The 18,950-nt window shown below is 43.1% G+C and overlaps 1 protein-coding gene across 4 annotated transcripts in view; it reads left to right on the forward strand.

Annotated features, from left to right (window-relative positions):
* Positions 1–18,950, forward strand: part of RALGPS2 (Ral GEF with PH domain and SH3 binding motif 2) — a 340,810-nt gene that overhangs the window by 306,132 nt on the left and 15,728 nt on the right. For 3 of the 4 annotated variants that reach the window (XM_068242552.1, XM_068242554.1, XM_068242553.1), the window contains 3 exons: positions 3,297–3,374; positions 13,477–13,582; positions 15,211–15,303. In XM_068242552.1, coding sequence (XP_068098653.1) covers positions 3,297–3,374; positions 13,477–13,582; positions 15,211–15,303 — 277 coding nt within the window. The remainder of the gene's footprint in view (positions 1–3,296; positions 3,375–13,476; positions 13,583–15,210; positions 15,304–18,950) is intronic. The other variant, XM_068242555.1, reaches the window with a different exon arrangement.

Consider the following 18,950-nt stretch of genomic DNA (forward strand, 5'->3'; position numbering starts at 1 on the left):
GAGGGGCAAATAGAGAGCCCATCGCTGGAACGCTTAGAGCAGGTGAGTGAAGCGGCACCTCGCATCTAGGGAGGGGGAGTGCGAGGAAGGGGACATTTGGGGAGGGAAGTTGCCTCTTGCCGCCCTTTATTTTTTGCTGCCCTGAAGCACACAATTCACATTGCCTCATGGAAAACCACCCCTGGTTATTACATAACATGGGCTGGGTCATGGAGGAGAGGCACCGCAGCATGGATGAAGGCGGGGAGCACAGAGCCATGGAATAACAGTGTGACAGATGAGATGCTACTCTCCCGAAGACTCTACAGGGGAGCAACAGCTAAATTGGGGGAAGACCTGGGTCCTATGGAAGCCTGCCCTGAGTGAGAGGAGCCATGCAAATACTTGTTGGACTGTTACATCTACAGTGACATGGCACAGATACAGCTATACATTTATACGACTATTTATTGAGGGAAATTCCTCCTTTAAGCCGTTGTGGTATGTTGAAATTGGAAGCTCTGTGATGATTTGAAGCAAGACACCTTCAAATAGCAGAAAAGGATCAGCTAAATGTATTCTAAACCGCAACACGCAATGAAAAACAGATGACCATATTATGGAAATTGCTTAATAGCAGGTCTTATTTTTAGTGCTAGGAAAGTGAGGTGAAATAAAACTTCCAGCATCCATGTTACTCAGAGTTTCAGACCAGCGGGAATCCTATGAAACAAGTCAAAGGATCATAAAATGCTATAGAGCAAAACACCACATCAGACCTGTGAATGAGAGAAGCCAATAAAATCAGCTGCATTCACACTCCTTTTTTACAGGGTCAGAAAGTGTTACAAGTCATTTTAGTTTGGCAAGTAGAGACAAGCAGCAGCAAACTCTTGCTATATTGGTGCTTCCATATGACCCATTCATTCTTCATTATGTACTGCATACACTATACTTTCTCCATACAATAAATGGTGCTGTTTATTACAGCAAACCGTACTGAGATGTAGTGTCTTGTGTAAATTCTGAGAATGTTTTAACCAACCACATTGGGATTGATTTACTAAGAATAATAGCGCAGAGTAACCACCTGTTACTCGCGCTATTTAATCCTGCGTACCTTATTGCACGCTACGCTCGCTATTGGCAAAGAGAGCCCAAGGCTCAAAAAAGTAGGCTACCTGATCCACGCAGCGGCCCACTTTCACTTGCTTGACTCCTGGGTTACGATGCTGCACTGAGTGACTGTGTTGTCTCTCATAGCGTGCAGGGAGGCAGTGGAGCGGCAGGAGGCGTGGCCATGGGAGAGAACTGCCCAATGGCAGCTCAGGAAACCCTGTAAGAATGCACCTGGTAGGCGTTTTAAACAGGGAATTCCTTTCCCCTCTGTTGACCTCCGAGTTGGCGTCAAATCTCGTTGCTAAACTCGGGGGGGGGGGGGGGGGCTGTAGCACAGAGGGGGGAAGTGAGCAGCGGTTGGGGGACACAGAGCCATGTCTTTAGGCAGAGAACATGGCTCTGTGTCCCTTCTGCCTCCCGAAGATCCGCCTCGTGTTCTCTTTAAGTTTGCTCAGAGGAGCGCTTGCTATGCTGTGCATAGCGAGTGCTAGTCACTTTGATTGGCCCAATAGGCTGCCTGTCAATCAAAGTGCAGGGATCTCGTCCTTTGAAGCCACTAGACCTAAAGATGCTTAGGACGGCACGAGTAGAGTGCGCCCGTTATGAAGATGTAGCCGGCCTAAATTACTAGTGCTCGCTATGCACAGCACAGCGAGTGCTTCTCTGAGCAAACTTAATAAAGCATGCTACGCTGCCAATAGCGCGCACAGGCTTAAATAGTGCGAGTAACAGGAGTTATTGTTCTTACTGAATCAACCCCATTATGCCTTCTAAGGTAAAGGTTCTGCCGCCCACAGTCTCTCTAGTGGTCGTACAGCTGAAAATGTGACTCTCCTGAGAGTTCCAGCAGTCAGTAAGGGCCTATACCCACTTAACGATTTTTCTCGAATGATTTTGCACAACCAATTTTTTTCCCAAGATATTGCGCAAAATCGTTTAACTGAAATTTGTTAAACAATCTTGACTGACGCACGACACCTGCAACAATCGTTAGTTTTTGACCGTGCGACAGGTCCGATACTTGCCCGGGTTCACCGTGATCGTGTAAACGATAATTTACACGATCGTTCGTTGCCGCCGCCGCAAAGGACGATTGCAGATGCAGCCAGATGGATCTGAGAGGAACGTCTTCATTATAGCACTGAAGGAGTGATTGCAAAGAATGTTGCCAATTCAGTTACATATTTTCATGTCTATTATCTGTTCCCTTGACATCATGTTAATAGTATTGCTGTCACTTTGTGACAGCATTAGAAAGATAATGTCCTGCTTTTAATAAGCGTATGTACAAGGCCTACTAGACTTAATACTTATGCAAAAAGTATTGTTCTACAATACAACAGTATAGCATTTAGCCACTTCACTCGAATGAGGTAAAAACTGTGCCATTATAAACCACTATGATAAACGCCGCGATCAGCAGCTATAAGCGGTAATTTGGATGCCCGGAGCTGCACAAGGTTTATAGCCGCTATTTACCATGTATAGCCACTTATAGCTGTTATTTAGCAGTATTCGGCCCATATGCAATTATTTTTTTCTCCTGAGTTATCTCCTTGGAAAAAAATTTCAGATTCTCTTTAAAATCACTTTTCAGCATTTTACAAGTAAAAATGTACCCAAAAGTAAATGAAAAACTACTATCAAAATTACTTTGAGTATTTTCTTGCTTGCTGCTGGTTTAAAATGTATTTTATGAGTACGTGTGAAAATATCAGGTAGGAGAAAGCTCAGGAGAAAAAGTAAATTGCATATGGGCCTTAGGGTTTTGCAGAGTGAGGATTCTGTGTGAGAGTTGGGTTAGGTTAGGTCATAGTAAAATATTAGTAAGGATTACTGATATTTTACTATCCTAATTAAATAGTTGAATAGCAGTAATTTTACAAATCTTACTAGGGGTGATTCACTAGTTAAACAGTTATAATTCTATATGAAGTAAATAAGTAAACTATTTCGCTTTTGTATTTTTTTTTAATAGCACTGTTATATACGGCAAGCTTTATTAACTGCATCTGATACACTTACATTGTCCCCAAAGATTTTCTTTTTCTTATTTAATTGGAATTAAAAAAAAAAAAAAAAAAGTTAAATTGAGCATATTGGTGGTACGAGGACAGCCTGTGCCCTGCCTGTTCTGCATTTCATGTTGTGGTCATGCTCTGTAAGTAACCCTACCAATCTGTAATGGAATCCAACAGGAACAGATTGTACCATTCTTTGGGGCCGATGACACGAGGGACGTGGAATGGCTACCGAGGCCCAATGATGGCCAGCAGGTATTGTGCCAGCACTCTGGTGATGGGTTTTGGCACATGCTGAATTTGTTTGTCCTCTTTGTTGGTTGACGGCACTTTTACTTCTGCTTTTTGGAACTTCTGTTTTAGTGTGTGCTGATTCTCCGATTTTCCACCTCTGCATCTGTGATTTGCTCTCCTACGGGATGACTTCCTGTCACCAAAACTGTAATCCTCTTTTATAAATGTCTGTATTGCTCTAAAGTTAGGCAGCGGATGATTATATATGTGGGGAAAGTAGAATCACTGCATGGCCTGAAATGCTTGGTATTACTTATCACATCCTAACATGTTCTTTTTCCTGATCTTTTTCCTGAGTGTTTTGCGATGAGTTCACACTCCTATGACTTGAATGAAAATCATGACAAAACCGATTATGGTGATTTGGCCAGGATTTTCATTCAAGTAAATGGGGCTTGTGTTTTTCAAATTTGTATCACACATCGCAAAATGCTCGGCCGTGTGGCTCAGCCCTTAAGCTGCTTTCACAATTTTTGTGTATTTTTTTGTTTGTAAAGGCATAAAGAAGACCTGACATTTATGACACCCATTAGTGTCATTGGTTTATAGTGGTTCATAGTTGGTTGTTTGCCACGAAAGAGGAACAAGATGTTGAAACAATACAAAGACAGCAGGAGGTGTTGTCCACAGCAACCAATCTGAATTTTTTATTTTTATGTATGCTGAATGCACAAGATAGTTTCTAGAAATTTTCATAATGATTTTGGTTGCCATGGCACTATTTTGGCTTTGATCCAGATTTAATTCCGTGTCTTTACTGTTGTAACCCTTTATTTCTGTCCAGGCAAAAGGTTCAGGAGTTGAGTTGAGAAGAATCGAGAGATTTATCATAGGTTTTGGGCCCAGATACAGTGATGTGTTTAAAAATAAAAACACCATTTTTTAATTTGTAAACATTTTACACCCCATGAACCCTAGTTTTTAAGCAAAGTAGAATAGACAATAGCGACAATTGTGTCCTGAGGGGGCACATAACTTAATATTTCAACTCTTAGCTTTTTAAAGAGAACCAGAGAGGATCTAAAGAAAAGCTTTTATACATACCTGGGGCTTCCTCCAGCCCCATACGCAAGGATCGCTCCCGCGCCGCCTTCCTCCGCTGCCTGTACCCAACGGTACCGAGTCCCGTCATTTCCGCCAGTCGGCCGGCGGACGCGGCCAATTCTCTGCATCACAGGGGCTCCCTCCATACACTTACGCGTGCTGCTGCCTACTGCGCAGCCGCATGCGTAAAGGTATGGAGGGAGCCCCTGTAAAGCGGACAGAAGAGAAAGTTGAGAGACGCAAGACAACACTCTGGATGAGCTTAAAGAGAGTCTGAAGCGAGATTAAATCTCGCTTCAGACCTCATAGTTAGCAGGGGCATGTGTGCCTCTGCTAAACCGCCGCTATCCCGCGGCTTCCCTGATCCCCCAAATCCCCTCGTTTCAGCGGGGGAGTGCTTCCTGGTTGGGGCAGTGCTAACCGCCGCAGCCCTGCCCCACGCGCATCTGTCAGCGCGTATCTCCACCTCTCCCCCGCCCCTCTCAGTCTTCCTTCACTGAGAGGGGCGGGGGAGAGGCGGCGATGCGCTGCTGATAGACGCGACTGGAGGCAGGGCTGCAGCCATTAGCCCTGCCTCCAGGAGCGACCAAGTCTGCGACCAAGTGTCGCAGTGGGGGGTTTGGGGGTGAAGGGACCCCCGTTTAGCGGCGCTATTGCGGCGGTTTAACAGGGGCACACGTGCCCCCTGCTAACTATGAGCTCTGAAGCGAGATTTATTCTCGCTTCAGAGTCTCTTTAAGGCCGCTATCGAAGCATCCTGGGCCTCCATAACACCTGAGCAGTGCCACAGGCTGATTGCCTCCATGCCACGCCGCATTGAAGCAGTCATTTCTGCAAAATGATTCCCGACCAAGTATTGAGTGCATAACTGAACATAATTATTTGAAGGTTGACTTTTTTTTTGTTTTAAACTTTTCTTTTATTAGTTGGATGAAATATGCTAATTTTTTGAGATAGGAATTTTGGGTTTTCATGAGCTGTATGCCAAAATCATCAATATTAAAACAATAAAAGGCTTGAACTACTTCAGTTGTGTGTAATGAATCTAAAATATATGAAAGTCTAATGTTTATCAGTACATTACAGAAAATAATTAACTTTATCACAATATGCAAATTTTTTGAGAAGGACCTGTAGAGGGACCTGGTTTTATTAGCGGCTGAGGTGGTCTTTATCGGCTGCCTCAGCCGACTTTAGTCAACAGTGTGTGCGAGCCTTAAGGGGGAACTCTGTGCGGATTACGTTAGTTGTGACTTCCAAACATCGCCTTATGTTTGTAGCTACTTAAAACTATCTCTGATGTTTTTGGTTAGTTGAGTCTTCAGCTTTTGGATGGAATCTGTTAGCCTGAATAGCCTATTGACACATTTATACTAAGTATTGAAGTGTTTGCCTGTCCACATCCTCTGTGATGTTGGCAATGCTGATTGTCACCTGATTTAAAAGACTCTTAAGTGTAAGCCAAACACTGATACATGCCCTGAAATTTAGATCTGTGAAGTTTCCCAAACTTGCCCTACCATTCGTTCATAAACTAGCCAGAACTACCAGGAGTCTGTCCTTCCATCCTTTCTACACATTGTATGCTGTGACACCTTCTTGGATAGTGTTATGTAGACCAATAACCATCGGCGCTCATCCATTGGAGAACAAGTCCCATTATGACTCAGTCCTTTGTCACTATTTCCAGAGCTTTACTTAACGGTTTCCATGAATTGTACTCATGGAACAGCTGCTGTCTAAGCTGCGAATTGGCTGAACTCTTTTAATGTATGGTGTTCCGCAGAGCATTCTGAGGGGTCCCCTTGTAGTTCACATTATTAATGGTGTCTGGCATAAAGGTTACTGCTTAGACATTGTGTTTTTCAGGAGAGGCTTATTGTTGCATCAGTCTTATCACTGTATAGCTGTAGGTGGCAGAGCTGATCAGATGCAGCTGCAGCAGCTGGGTGAACATCTGAAAGTAATCGCCAGTCTTCTATTGTGTAAAGATGCATTATACACGGGAAGCTTTCTTCACAGAAATGTAGGCATACTGTATGATTTATTCTGCTCCTATAATAAACAAGGCATCATGGGCCCTGTTTAACATGTAGGTGGTGCTCAGATCCTGGTGTGGATATCTGAAAGTATCCTGATAAGGCTGATGTGATCTCATATACAGCCCTGTTAAAGAACGAGATAGGGACCCAGTGGACACAGTGGAAGTAAGATGATGGTGGACATAGTGGCTTGGAATTTTAGGTAATAGATTGGGCTAAGGACAAGTAAGTGTTCATCTTTTTTGGGATGATAAGTGATGGATGGAAAGTCGGAAGTCAAAGGAGATGACATGAGGAAGGACACAGTGTCCAAGGAGAGTGGTGGTGGTGCGAGGCACAATGATTAGTGGGAGTATGGCAAATGTTCTAGGAGGCTGGACATACATATACCAAGGTTTACAGGATACTGCTGACCTAAAACAAGCAGTGCTATGGTTAGGATGGAAGTGTAGGGCTTTCTGCACACAATTTTGTGGTTGGTTGAGCGAGTGGACAAGGGTTGTGTGGGGACTCTGCAATTTCTTCTCGAGGGACATATCCGGTCACTACATTTTTAACAAAACAGTCTTGATTGCACACAGTTAGAATCCTTATGGTAGGGTCCCCCTCCCTGTACTCTCTTACTGAGTGCTTGTCCTTTTAGTTTCATTGCTTGTCACATTCTAAGCAGTTTCTGTTCTGCAGCTGAGTGAGAATGACATTTCAGGTCTTAGCTCATTCAGGGACAGGCAGATGTCTCACACTCTGGTTTAAGATATCTGCCTGTTTATAACCGGTCCAGTTGCAAATAATGCTTGTATGCCTCTCCTAAGAAAAACCCTTAGTTTGGATCCACCTGTCGGTCACCTGCTATTAACAGCAGCGCTTCATGCTGATCTTGGAAGTAGTTTCTAGATTGCACAGTAAAGTTTAGACCCTGGACTAATCTGCTGAACCATGTAATGAGGTTAGCCACAAGCCACATCACAGCAGGAGAAGATTATTAAAGCTACTACTTGAAACCAGAAAGCTAGTGAGCAGTGTTCATGGGTAATTTCAAAGTAAAACATAAATGCAGTGCTGGGGCTGGAGGTAGTCAATATTTTGAGTGAAAATGAGGCCTTTACATTGCAGCATAACTCTGGATGTCATGGTTGAAAGATATTGAACCACTGCTGGAAGTCCATATTTTTAAAGAGACACTGAAGTGGGAAAAAAATGATATGATTTGTATGTGTAGTACAGCTAAGAAATAAAACATTAGGAGCAGAGACATAAGTCTAATATTGTTTCCAGGACAGTAAGAGTTAAGAAACTCCAGTTGTTATCTAGGCAAAAGAGCCATTGAACTCCACGACTTTCACAGTCGCAGAGAGTTCTGTCTTCTGAAGCTTATCTCACCTGTCAGTCATGGTATTTTCTTTTTCTTCTGCAGAGGACAGGTCAATAGTTCACTGGCCTGCTCTATAAAATCATTTAGAATGCTGAGTAGTGTGTACACTGCAAATATTAGAGAATGATGCAATGTGATAAAACTGAAAATAATAATCTAATTATCATCAGTACTACACAAACAATTCATTATATCATAATTTTTTTTCACTTCAGTGTCTCTTTAAGTTATGCTTGTTAAACGCAGAAACAAAATACCTATATATTTACTTGAAAAGTAGGTCACACGATTGCCTGGCCAGTACTTATATTTATAGAGAATGTACTCTGGAGGTGGGTCTGAAGTAGCCTGCTAGTACTGCTCACCCCTGCAATTTAGAGTCAAAGTTGTCACAAGAACTACAGAAGGTATTTGCAATTATTCAGGTTATAGTGAGCTTATGAGGTCTCCCACAATGCATCACTGCTGAATATGCAAACAGTGCTTTTGTTGTACCTGCCTGAAAGCAGAAAACACCTCCAGAACCACTGTCTGGAATGCAATGATGTGTGAGCTTATTAATTGTACAGAGCCATACTAATCAAACATGCATACTGACTGTTTCAGACTAGTTGGGTCTCATCAGTGCATGGCATGGATTAATATTGCTCTATGGGATAGGACTTTTAACACCCAGAGTTACAGATTGCCCTGCAAGCTTATGTTGAACCATAACTTCTAGGAATGTGCAGCATTCATTGTAGGAGATCAAGATGGCGGATTCGTATTGAGATTGGAATATTGAGAGAGATATAAATATATTGGAAACTGAAGCAGCGGCAGGCATATCCAAGCCAGTAGCAGCTGATTAGTTAGCCGGAAAGCTCAGCACATCTGATGGTGCAATGGCCAATAGATACGGGGTGCTAGACCATGCTCAAAGTAGAATGATCAGATATTGAAATTATTCCATCCAAAAATGGAAGTGTTTCAAAGTATCTCTTCAAGATGGGAAGTCCGGAATAAATACAGGGCTCTTTCACAACTGAGCTGGTTTTGGACGTTTTGACGCAATGTCGATAGTTTGCGTTTTACAAGGTAAAATGAAAGTCTATAGGCTTTCATTTTAACTTTCACATCTAACGCTGCGTTTTGTGTGTTTGCGTTTCGACGCTCCCGGAGCTTTTACTTGTTCGACGTTTGCGTTACAATGTAAATCAATGTGAAACTTAACCCTCCTGGCGGTTCATTTATTCTGCCAAATAGGCAGAAATACATTTTTTTTGTTTTTGTTTTTTTTTTGTTTCATGTAAAGGTACCAGAGTGGTAGCTACATAAAACACTAGAGGGCGCATTTGTCCCTCTAGTGCGATTGTCGCCGGCATCAATAGCAAACAGGAACGCGTTTCCCTGTTTGGCTTCTCCTGTCGCCATGGCGACGATCGGAATGACGTCAGCCGACGTCCTGACGTCAGACGCCTCCGATCCAGCCCTTAGCGCTGCCTGGAACTCATTGGTCCGGGCAGCGCAGGGCTCTGGCAAGGGGGTGCCCTCTTCCGCCGCTGCGTGCGGGCGATCGCCGCAGAGCGGCGGTGATCAAGCTGTACGAGCGGCTAACAAAGTGCTAGCTGCGCGTACAGCACTTTAAAAGGGCGATTCACTCAACCAGGGGCTGAGATATCCTCCTGCGCGGCATAGCCCGAGCTCAGCTCGGGCTTACCGCCAGGAAGGTTAAGCTCCAAGAAGAGCACACGTTTTTAAAACGTTTCAATGCACACAGTTACAGTTGGAAGTCACAAAACAACAACTTCACTTGCGTTTTCCTATGTGCTGTAACGGATTAAAAACGCATGCTTTTAGCTTTTCCAAACGCAAGCTCTGATGTGAAAGAACCCTTAAGGCTAGTTTCCACCGGGCTATTTTCTGCAATCACATGGGGTTGCAGATATGCAGAGAACTTGACGTTCTCGACCCCATTAAAGTGCATTTGCAGTTTTGCTGAATTCCTGTTACCCAATTCAAATTACTAGTACAGACATTTTCATTGAACTGGAAATGTACAGAATTTTACTGAAAAAGGCTCAAAAAATAAATGCCTGCATGTTTCCATGCTGTTCCAAGACATTTCAGTGGGGACACATTGCCTAGCTGTCCGGCTGATCCTCTGCCTCTAAGGGCTCTTTCACACTACACAACGCAAGCACGAACACGATTTCGTTCTTGCGTTGCCATCGCACGGTCAACGCACGGAATGCATGTCAGGGAGCGCTAGAGCGCAGACGCCGGCAGCCGTACCCGTCGGGAAACGTGTGCGTCGTGCGATTTTATGTCCCCAGAAGCGTTACATCGTAACGCATGGGAACGCACACCTGTAGTGTGAATGGTAACATCAAAAGTCTATGGACTTTCATGTTGCCATGTGGATCGTACACTATGTGCGTTGCATCAAAACTGACAGCGCAGCACATAGTGTGAATGAGCCCTAATACTTTTAGCCATAGACCGTGAACAAGCATGCAGATGAGATGTCTGACTGGATTAGCTGCATGCTTGTTCCAGGAGTGTGATTCTGTCACTACTGCAGCCAAAGGGATCAGCAGGACTGCCAGGCAACTGGTGTTATTTAAAAGGAAATGAATATGGCAGCCTCCATACGTCTCTCACTTCAAGTTCCTTTTAACAACTGCTGGTTAATTCAGGGCAACTATTGTTTTTCTTGTCACTCTTCACTTAAATTTGCACATATTGTGGATTCCCCATGTAACACTAATGATGGGGTTGCTTAACTTTTTGGGGACCGCCCATATTAAATCCTACGCCGCACTTGTGGCGTAGGATTTACAAAACCTGCCGTTTCCGCTCCTGATGTGATTGTGCGCATCCGAGAGGGGAGATTAAGCTGCCCATACAGGAAATTATAATCCCATAAATATTACATTTTACACACAGTGATATCTTGTGGTTGTTTTGCTATACTGCAGTTTAATGTAACTTGTTAAGCCTCCAATAAGTGGAAGGTGGCATGTTGAGCTTTCATTGCTCCATTCCTTTGTAGGAGAGCGTACACACTGTCTATGCGCAGACTCAGGATCTCTGCCCTTACCAGGAGCTGCGTACAACTGCGCAGTTCTAGGCAAGTTTCTTCTGTTTAATACCAATTTGCCGCATCCTTTAACAAATCTGACTTGCCACATTTTGTTTGGTTTATTGATAAAGCGCATTAAAAATTTGTATTAATGCTTAACCATTTCAACTGAGCTTCAGTGTTTTTTTTTCTCATCTACCAATCAGAGCCATGTCTTATGGATCACCTGACCTTGCCCCATGTCAAATTATGCCAGTTCTGTATGTCATTTGTGATGAAGCATCCATTAAGTGTTTTGGTTAATTTAATCTGCTAACATTGTTGATGTGATAGATTTAGTGTTGATACTCACATTGGTGTATAATAAATCACAGTCCATGAATGATACACAAGACTGGTGCCAAGATATCCTGTAAAAGATTAAGGAAAAAAATCCAAATACTGTTTGAATTCCAGTAGAGGAAAATTGTGCATACAGTAAATTTCGCCTGAGTGGTTTTTGATGGGACATCAGACATCTCCCTCTAGTGGTCATATATCACTAAGCTCAGCAAACATCATGCTGTCTGCTTTACACAGTGATTGTGTTCAGTCTATCTGAGCAGGAAGGCAGAGTTCTCATGCGATAGTTGCACAGTCCATCTGAGTAGACGTATAGATTGCCTTTGGGATAGGGGCACAGTACATCCGTGCTGAAGGATAGACTTGTCTTGGGATAGGGGCACAGTACATCAGAGCTGGAGAATAGACTTCTCTTGAGATAGGAGCACAGTACATCAGAGCTGGAGGATAGACTTGTCTTGGGATCGGTGCATAGTACATCAGAGCTGGAGGATATACCGTACTTCTCTTGGGATAGGAGCACAGTACATCAGAGCTGGAGGATAGACTTCTCTTGGTATAGGGGCACAGTATATCTGAGCTGGAGGATAGACTTCTCTTGGGATAGTGGCACAGTCCATCTAAGCAGTATGGTAGACCTCTCTTGGGATAGTGGCACAGTCCATCTAAGCAGTAGTATAAACGTCTCTTGGGATAGTGGCACAGTCCATCTAAGCAGTATGGTAGACCTCTCTTGGGATAGTGGCACAGTCCATCTAAGCAGTAGTATAAACGTCTCTTGGGATAGTGGCACAGTCCATCTAAGCAGTAGTATAAACGTCTCTTGGGATAGTGGCACAGTCCATCTAAGCAGTAGGATAGACCTCTCTTGGGATGGTGGCACAGTCCATAAGCAGAAGGATAAACTTCCCTTGGGATAGTGACACACAGTCCATCTAAACAGCATAGACTTCTCTTGGGATAGTGGCACAGTCCATGTGAGCAGTAAGATAGACTTAGTTTAGGATAGTGGAACAGTCCACCTGAGAAGGGTAGACTTTTTTGGGGGATAGTGACCCAGTCCATCTGAGAAGTAGGATAGACTTCTCTTGGGATAGTGGAACAGTCCATTTGAGCAGGAGGATATAATTCTCTTGAGATAATGGCACGGACCATCTGAGCAAGAGGATAGACGTCTCTTGGGATAGTAGATCAGTCCATATGAGCAGGAGAATAGACTTCCCTTGGGATAGTGACATGGTACAGAACAATCACTGTGCAGCAATTTTAAGCAGGAAACAGACTGTTTATGCAGTAAGCAAATATGACTGTTCTCGAGTCATATTGAAGTACAAACTAAAACTTAAAAAAAAAATGTTTTTTAAAGAAGAGCATGTTTGGATAAAATAATTACATTAAGCTGACCAAAATCAAATAAACACATAAGCCCGTTATAAGGGCCAGGTCACTTAGAATGGATTTTTCAGTTTTTGGATACTGTTCCTTGCACCAACTTGCTCAGTGTCATTATGAAAGGTTCTCGTTTGTAATATATTTCCAGTGTAATGGAAGTTTTAAGACTAAGGCCTGGGAAACCCATCCTGAAATTGTAGATGGGAGACCTTGGTAGGCTGTATACAGGGATATAAAATAATTGGCAGTCCTCCAGTCCTTGCCAAAGTCAATCAATATAATTTTAGTGATCTGTCCTGGAAATACATTCTGAATAGGAGGAAATTCCTGTTTGGCAGTGTCATGTGATCCATAGCCTAGCTTCTGATGTCAGACTTGATCTGTTTCCGGTTTGCTGTGGGTTGAAAGGTGCCTTTGACATACCTCATTTTCCTCTATCAGATGACGTCTGTCAGATGCAGAATTGTGACTTATAAAGGTCCTTACAAGATGAGTAGTTTATTAAAGGGAACCTGTCAGGATGGCTGACACAGGCAAGGCTGCTTTGCATGATTTCCGAAGGCACCCGGTGTGATGCTACAGAGAAGTGCTCTGCTGCAAGGCTTGTACTATTTCTCTGAGCTGATTACCAGTCATTTTAGTATCTTGCACTGCATGGGATACTTGACTGTGACAGATGACTTGAATCCTAACAGGGTCCCTATAAGTTTAATTCCCCCTTGCTGGTAGCCTGGCTTCGGCAGCTGATGCTGTGAGACTCTCATTGTGAGGAATTAAGATCTAACTGTATTCACTGTTCCATTGCAGCTCTGCAGACGCAGCGGAATTGGCTGTGCATTTATATCCTGGATCAGCCACTATACAGGGGGTCCTGCGAAGGAAGACTCTACTGAAAGAGGGCAAAAAGCCGACAGTGAGTAATTGTATGACTGTGAATGGCAACCTTCAAATCTTGTCCTACCTGCATCCATATAATAGATATTTTAAATGACGTCTTGTTCCTGTCTATATATGTATGTATACCTTTTGTGCTCTATATTGTACATCACAATCTGTGTTTTGTCGCCACCTAGTGTTGCTTTGTAGCATTTCTTCAGTTAGGTGTCGGGCACATAGCCTGCTTTTACTCAACTAGGTCACACAGAGCAAATTCTTGTACATTTACCAACTAGCTCTCATTTGAAATATGTCAAACAGTGAATGGGAACAGAATGAAAACATAATCACTCTGCAGCTAGATGCTGTTTACATATCTGAATGTTTATAGGTGCCAGAATCCAATTTTACAAAACCCCTCTCCTCTTCAAAAATGCATTAGAACTGCCAGCCAATGTTAATTAATGAGCTTGTTCACATCTAATGTGTTTTGTTTGTGGGGCATCCCCACCCGAGCAATACAAACTCATATAGTTCATGCTAGGGGTAATGGGGGGGGGGGGGGGGGGGGTTCTAAGAAGGTGTGTGAGAACTATCCCTACCTCCACAAGATTTAAATCCACCTTCAAAGTGATTTAAGGAGGAACTGCAGTGAATATAACATAATGAAAAAAGTGCTTCATTTTTACAATAATCATTTATTAATGATTTAGTCAGCGTTTGCCCATGGTAAAATCTCTCCTCTCACTGATTTACATTCTGAAATGTATCACATGGCGACATCTTTACTGTTGGCAGGTGATCTCTGTGGAAGGAGATGCTGACTTTTTGGAAGTTGGAAACAGCTGTTATATCCCACAATGCAACAAGGCTCCAGAAGAGTGATGTCAGTACCTAGGTGCTGACATCACATTGTGGGAGGGGTTTCACCTCAATATCAGCCATACAGAGCCCCTAATGATTCCTTTGAGAAAAGGTAAAGATTTCTCATGGGAAAGGGGGTATCCGCTACGGATTGGGATGGAGAACATTCCTTGGTTATAGTTCCTCTTTAAGCATATGTGAATCTCCCACCAGGGCTTTCCATTTGTACATTGATATGGTCCACTTGGAATCTCTTCTGAGGAGAATTCTAATGGTCAGATTGGAGGACCAATGAGAAACCCTGGCTACAAATAGTAAATTTCTTTGTCCCAATGACTTGTGGTTATGGCATTCCATTGAAACTGTAAGAAACAGCAACACAGATGTTTTACAGATCTACCCCTTCCACATACTACAAGCCATGTTTATTGCTGCAGCTTTCCAACGTCTAGTGAGCAAGCAAATATATTTACGTATGTTGGACATGGACCGCAATAAAACTCATGTTTTTCTGATCCTATTCCTTCACTCTGCCCACTTCAAAATGGAAGTCACCGGGATGATCCAGGTGTATGCTGCTAATGCATAAAAACTGAGCTAACCACAGTAAAAGTACATTATAGAGCAGTTTGCAGTACATGGCTTGTGTGATGAAGCATTACACGTTTTGTTCTCAGTTTATCTGCAGTTGATTTGTTTTTCCTTGATATGGTCCCAGTAACAGTTTCCTGTGACTTCCTGTATATAATGCCCACCGAGCAGCATTAATAAATAATGGCACTTTGTCCTGTCACCATGCAGGTTGCATCTTGGACTAAGTATTGGGCAGTATTATGCGGCACACAGCTTATCTACTATGCAGCAAAATCCATCAAAGCCACTGAAAGGAAACATGTAAGTAACCAATACTGTATAGCATGTCAATATAAAGTCATTTTCCTATACTCAGATTGTCATTCTCATGACTTTTGAAATTTCTTATATTCAGCTGGTTATGAATACTAACAAAACAATCTTAAAGTGCACCTGTCATGAGGAGCAAGAGGATTTATACTTACTTGAGACTTCTTCCAGCCATCTATAGTCCCCACAGTGTCCATCTGATCCTCTCTATTCTGCCACTGTTAACTCAAGTCCCCAATTGAGCCAGTCGGGGACCACTGCACATGTGCTGCACTGCCCACGTGCTTCTTCGATTGTGCTCCTATGGGTGGAAGCATTCTGCGCCTGCGCAGTTACAAGCCTTAAGGTACTGTGCAGAATGCTTCTGACGCGCAATGCCACTGAAGCGCAATTGAGCATGCAAACAGCTAGGGCCGTGCATGCGCAGTTGTTCTCAACTACTGGGGCTGACAGCGGCGGAACAGAGGAGACCGAATGGATACTGAGACAGCTGGAAGACTACAGGGGGCCCCAGGTAAGTATAAATTCTCCTGCTCCCCTCGTGACAGTAAAAATGAATCTCCATTAAAATCCAATAAAATCTATGCCCCCGCATTTTACCTGAACGCACCTTGGAATCTTCTTGTAAGTCACCGGAGTTGGGCTTCTGCGCTGGCCGGGAGGACACTGTGTATGACGTTGCGCGTGATGTCATACACATGCATAGAAGCGCTGTCAGGCTACCACTGCCCCTGCACTCACCACCCACTGACTGTCCATCTGGACCGGTATGTGCATCCACTTTTTTGTATGCCACTGTTGCTCACCACTTCTGTATTTTGCGATTGCATCACAAATGTATTCATTAAATACGGATGGTTGCAGTGCCGACCTTCATTTTTCTTTCCACATTGCTATAATAATATGGTAGCAACAATGGTGCTTTAAAACCGGATTAAAGAATTTGTGCAATGTGATTTGAAACAAGTGGATGTTTCTCTGCTGTTTTCCCTATTCCAATATTGCTCTGAGCACCGCTGGAGCCGATGGATCAGGTGAGCCAAGCTGCCGCTACTTGTATATATACACGGGGAGTGGAGGGGACAAACATGGAGGACACACGTGGGGGACAGAGGAGAACACATGGGAGACACAATAATTGGGAGGGAGAACATCTACAAGACACCCCTGGACCATGGACGCTCCAGCTTTAGTATATTTCTTTTCCCTTGGTTTTTGCCCTCTAAACCTAGGTGCATCTTATAGTTCATATATAGTCTTATATGCTGAAAAATACGGTAACTATCACAAGTGGTGATCAGTTACTCCAAGTCAAAGGAGCTTCTGATAACCACTTTAGGGTAATTATAGTACCCTGTTTGCAGCTCTTATTGGCGGGGAACAAAGCATGATTGTCCTTTCATAAGGTTTCTAAAATTAAAAGACTAGAAAATGGCGATCTCTTCTCAGGTCACCGCTTCATTTTCTAAAGACTCTTCTGAGTCACTGCATGGATTTTGATAGCTGGTTGTTATTTTCAGTGAAGACACTGTGATCTTTCCATTGCTGTGTAATGGAATAACAGGCACATTCCTGGCCAAACACTGATCTTTGTGTCTTCGCAATTAACCGGTGTTTCTTTTGAATGTCGGAGAGAACACATTATTTGAGTGCTCTGTTGTTAATAAAAGAAAGCAAGTCATGTGGAAATGTTCAACGCTCCACAACAAAGACGGGGATGACTGGCAGTGTTTACAGATGATGATTAGAGAGACGAAAGTGCACAGTTGATGATGTTTGGGCACACTTCATTCTCTGTTGGTAAATTTCTGGCAGTCAGTTTGGATCCTCAGCCTCAGCACTGACCATATCCAGCATCACTCCTTACCCTGGAGTCCTGTAGCTTCTATAAAGCTATGGAGTCATGGCTTACATTCTGTCTTTTGCAGCCCACTCAGCTGATACTGGCCAATTTGGCTAACCTCTGTTGGCTATTTTTACCATGCATCACCAGTGCTGCACCTGACTAATGCTTGATGGCTTCCAGATGCTCTATAAGCTGGCCTGAATTTTTTCATACAAGCAATATGTTGGCAGCATTTGTCAACAGCCTATAAATGCACTTTCTTCATTCAAAGTCACTGGCAATGGCTGACAGTAGTCTGCCATGATTGTGCCTTAAAGAGGAGCTGTCAGCCATACTATCACAGAAAACAACACATATATAAGTAGATAAATACTTTCTCTACTTACATAACCTATGTATTGCACTGTTCACATTTTGATTTTAGTGATTTTTCTACAGTAAAAAAAGAGAAAATCCTCAGCATTCCCCATTTTAAGTGTGGCTATTTTTAAGCCAATTCTGATGCCATTTCCCGCCCTACTTTCCTCTGCCTGATTTGCCCGCCCTTCACTATAGAAAGTGCATTGTCTCAGCATGGGAAATATTGGCCAATCAGAGAGGAACAGAGGTGTGGGAGGGGAAAACAGGAGGGAAAGAGGTTTTAAGCCAATCAGGCTGCATTCATTAAGTCTGAGGGGAAATAGAGAAGCAAAAAAGGACAACTCGGCAATCCTTGCAACTTCCTTTTTGTGTCAGGTAAACTGGGGAATGATAATTTATTAACAAGAAAAGTAATAGTGATTTTAACTTTTGAATTGCCTGGTTAGCATCCTTATTACTTGTTTACCAGATAAAAATAAAGAATTGATTTTTGATTTTATGCCCGACAGTTACACTTTAAGCTATGCGCAAACACTAGTTTTTATGTCAACCAAAGCAGTCATTTTGGTGGAAGTCTAGTGTGAGTACGGGTATTTGATCTTGTCTAATTCTGGAGAGCTTTTGTTTGACTAATTGTCCCAAGGACCTCCATCACTGGCTTTTAAATCAGTGGAAATCTGCCTACCATCCTTTGCACTCGTATATACAATGGCCTCAATTCACTAAGCTTTATCCAACATTTTATCAAACGTTTGATAATTTACCTCATGTGTAAAAACTAATTTTGTATTCACTAAGGTGTTATATATTTATCGAATGTTTTATCGAACGTTTGATAAAATGTTTGATAAAGCTTAGTGAATTGAGGCCATTCTGTACATAACCTAATATAAACCTAACCTTTAAGTGATACTCAAAGCGGAATAAAACCCAGCATTTCTTCTTTGCTCAAAAAAATTATTAACAGCATATTATATACTACCACCATTTTTTTTAATAGAACAGCATTTAACTAGTTAACCTTTTGGGGACCGACGTAGGTTGAATCTATGTCCAGCAGGTGGTGCTGCTGTCCTGACTGGACGTTGATTCAACGTCCGCACTAATGCACCATCCCGACGCGATCGTGCGCACTGGAGAGGGGAGATTAAGCTGTCATATGACAGCTGGCATCTCCCCTCAGTGATCAGCAGCCATCGCGTATGGCTAGTGATCACGTGATCACTATGATCGCCTGCGGATCGTAGTGATCACTTTGACAGCTGCTGCGGTAGGGGGGAAAGAAATGGATCCACTCACCTCCCTGCCGTTCCAGCGACGATCGGCGCTCACCACCGCTCTTGCCGGCATCTCTGCTTGTTGTGACGTAAGTCCCAGGCCACGGCTTGATGACGTCATCAAGCCGCCACCCAGGACTTGGCGTCAGTACGAG

Source organism: Hyperolius riggenbachi, chromosome 6, assembly GCF_040937935.1.
Source record: "Hyperolius riggenbachi isolate aHypRig1 chromosome 6, aHypRig1.pri, whole genome shotgun sequence".
Lineage (NCBI taxonomy): Eukaryota > Metazoa > Chordata > Amphibia > Anura > Hyperoliidae > Hyperolius > Hyperolius riggenbachi.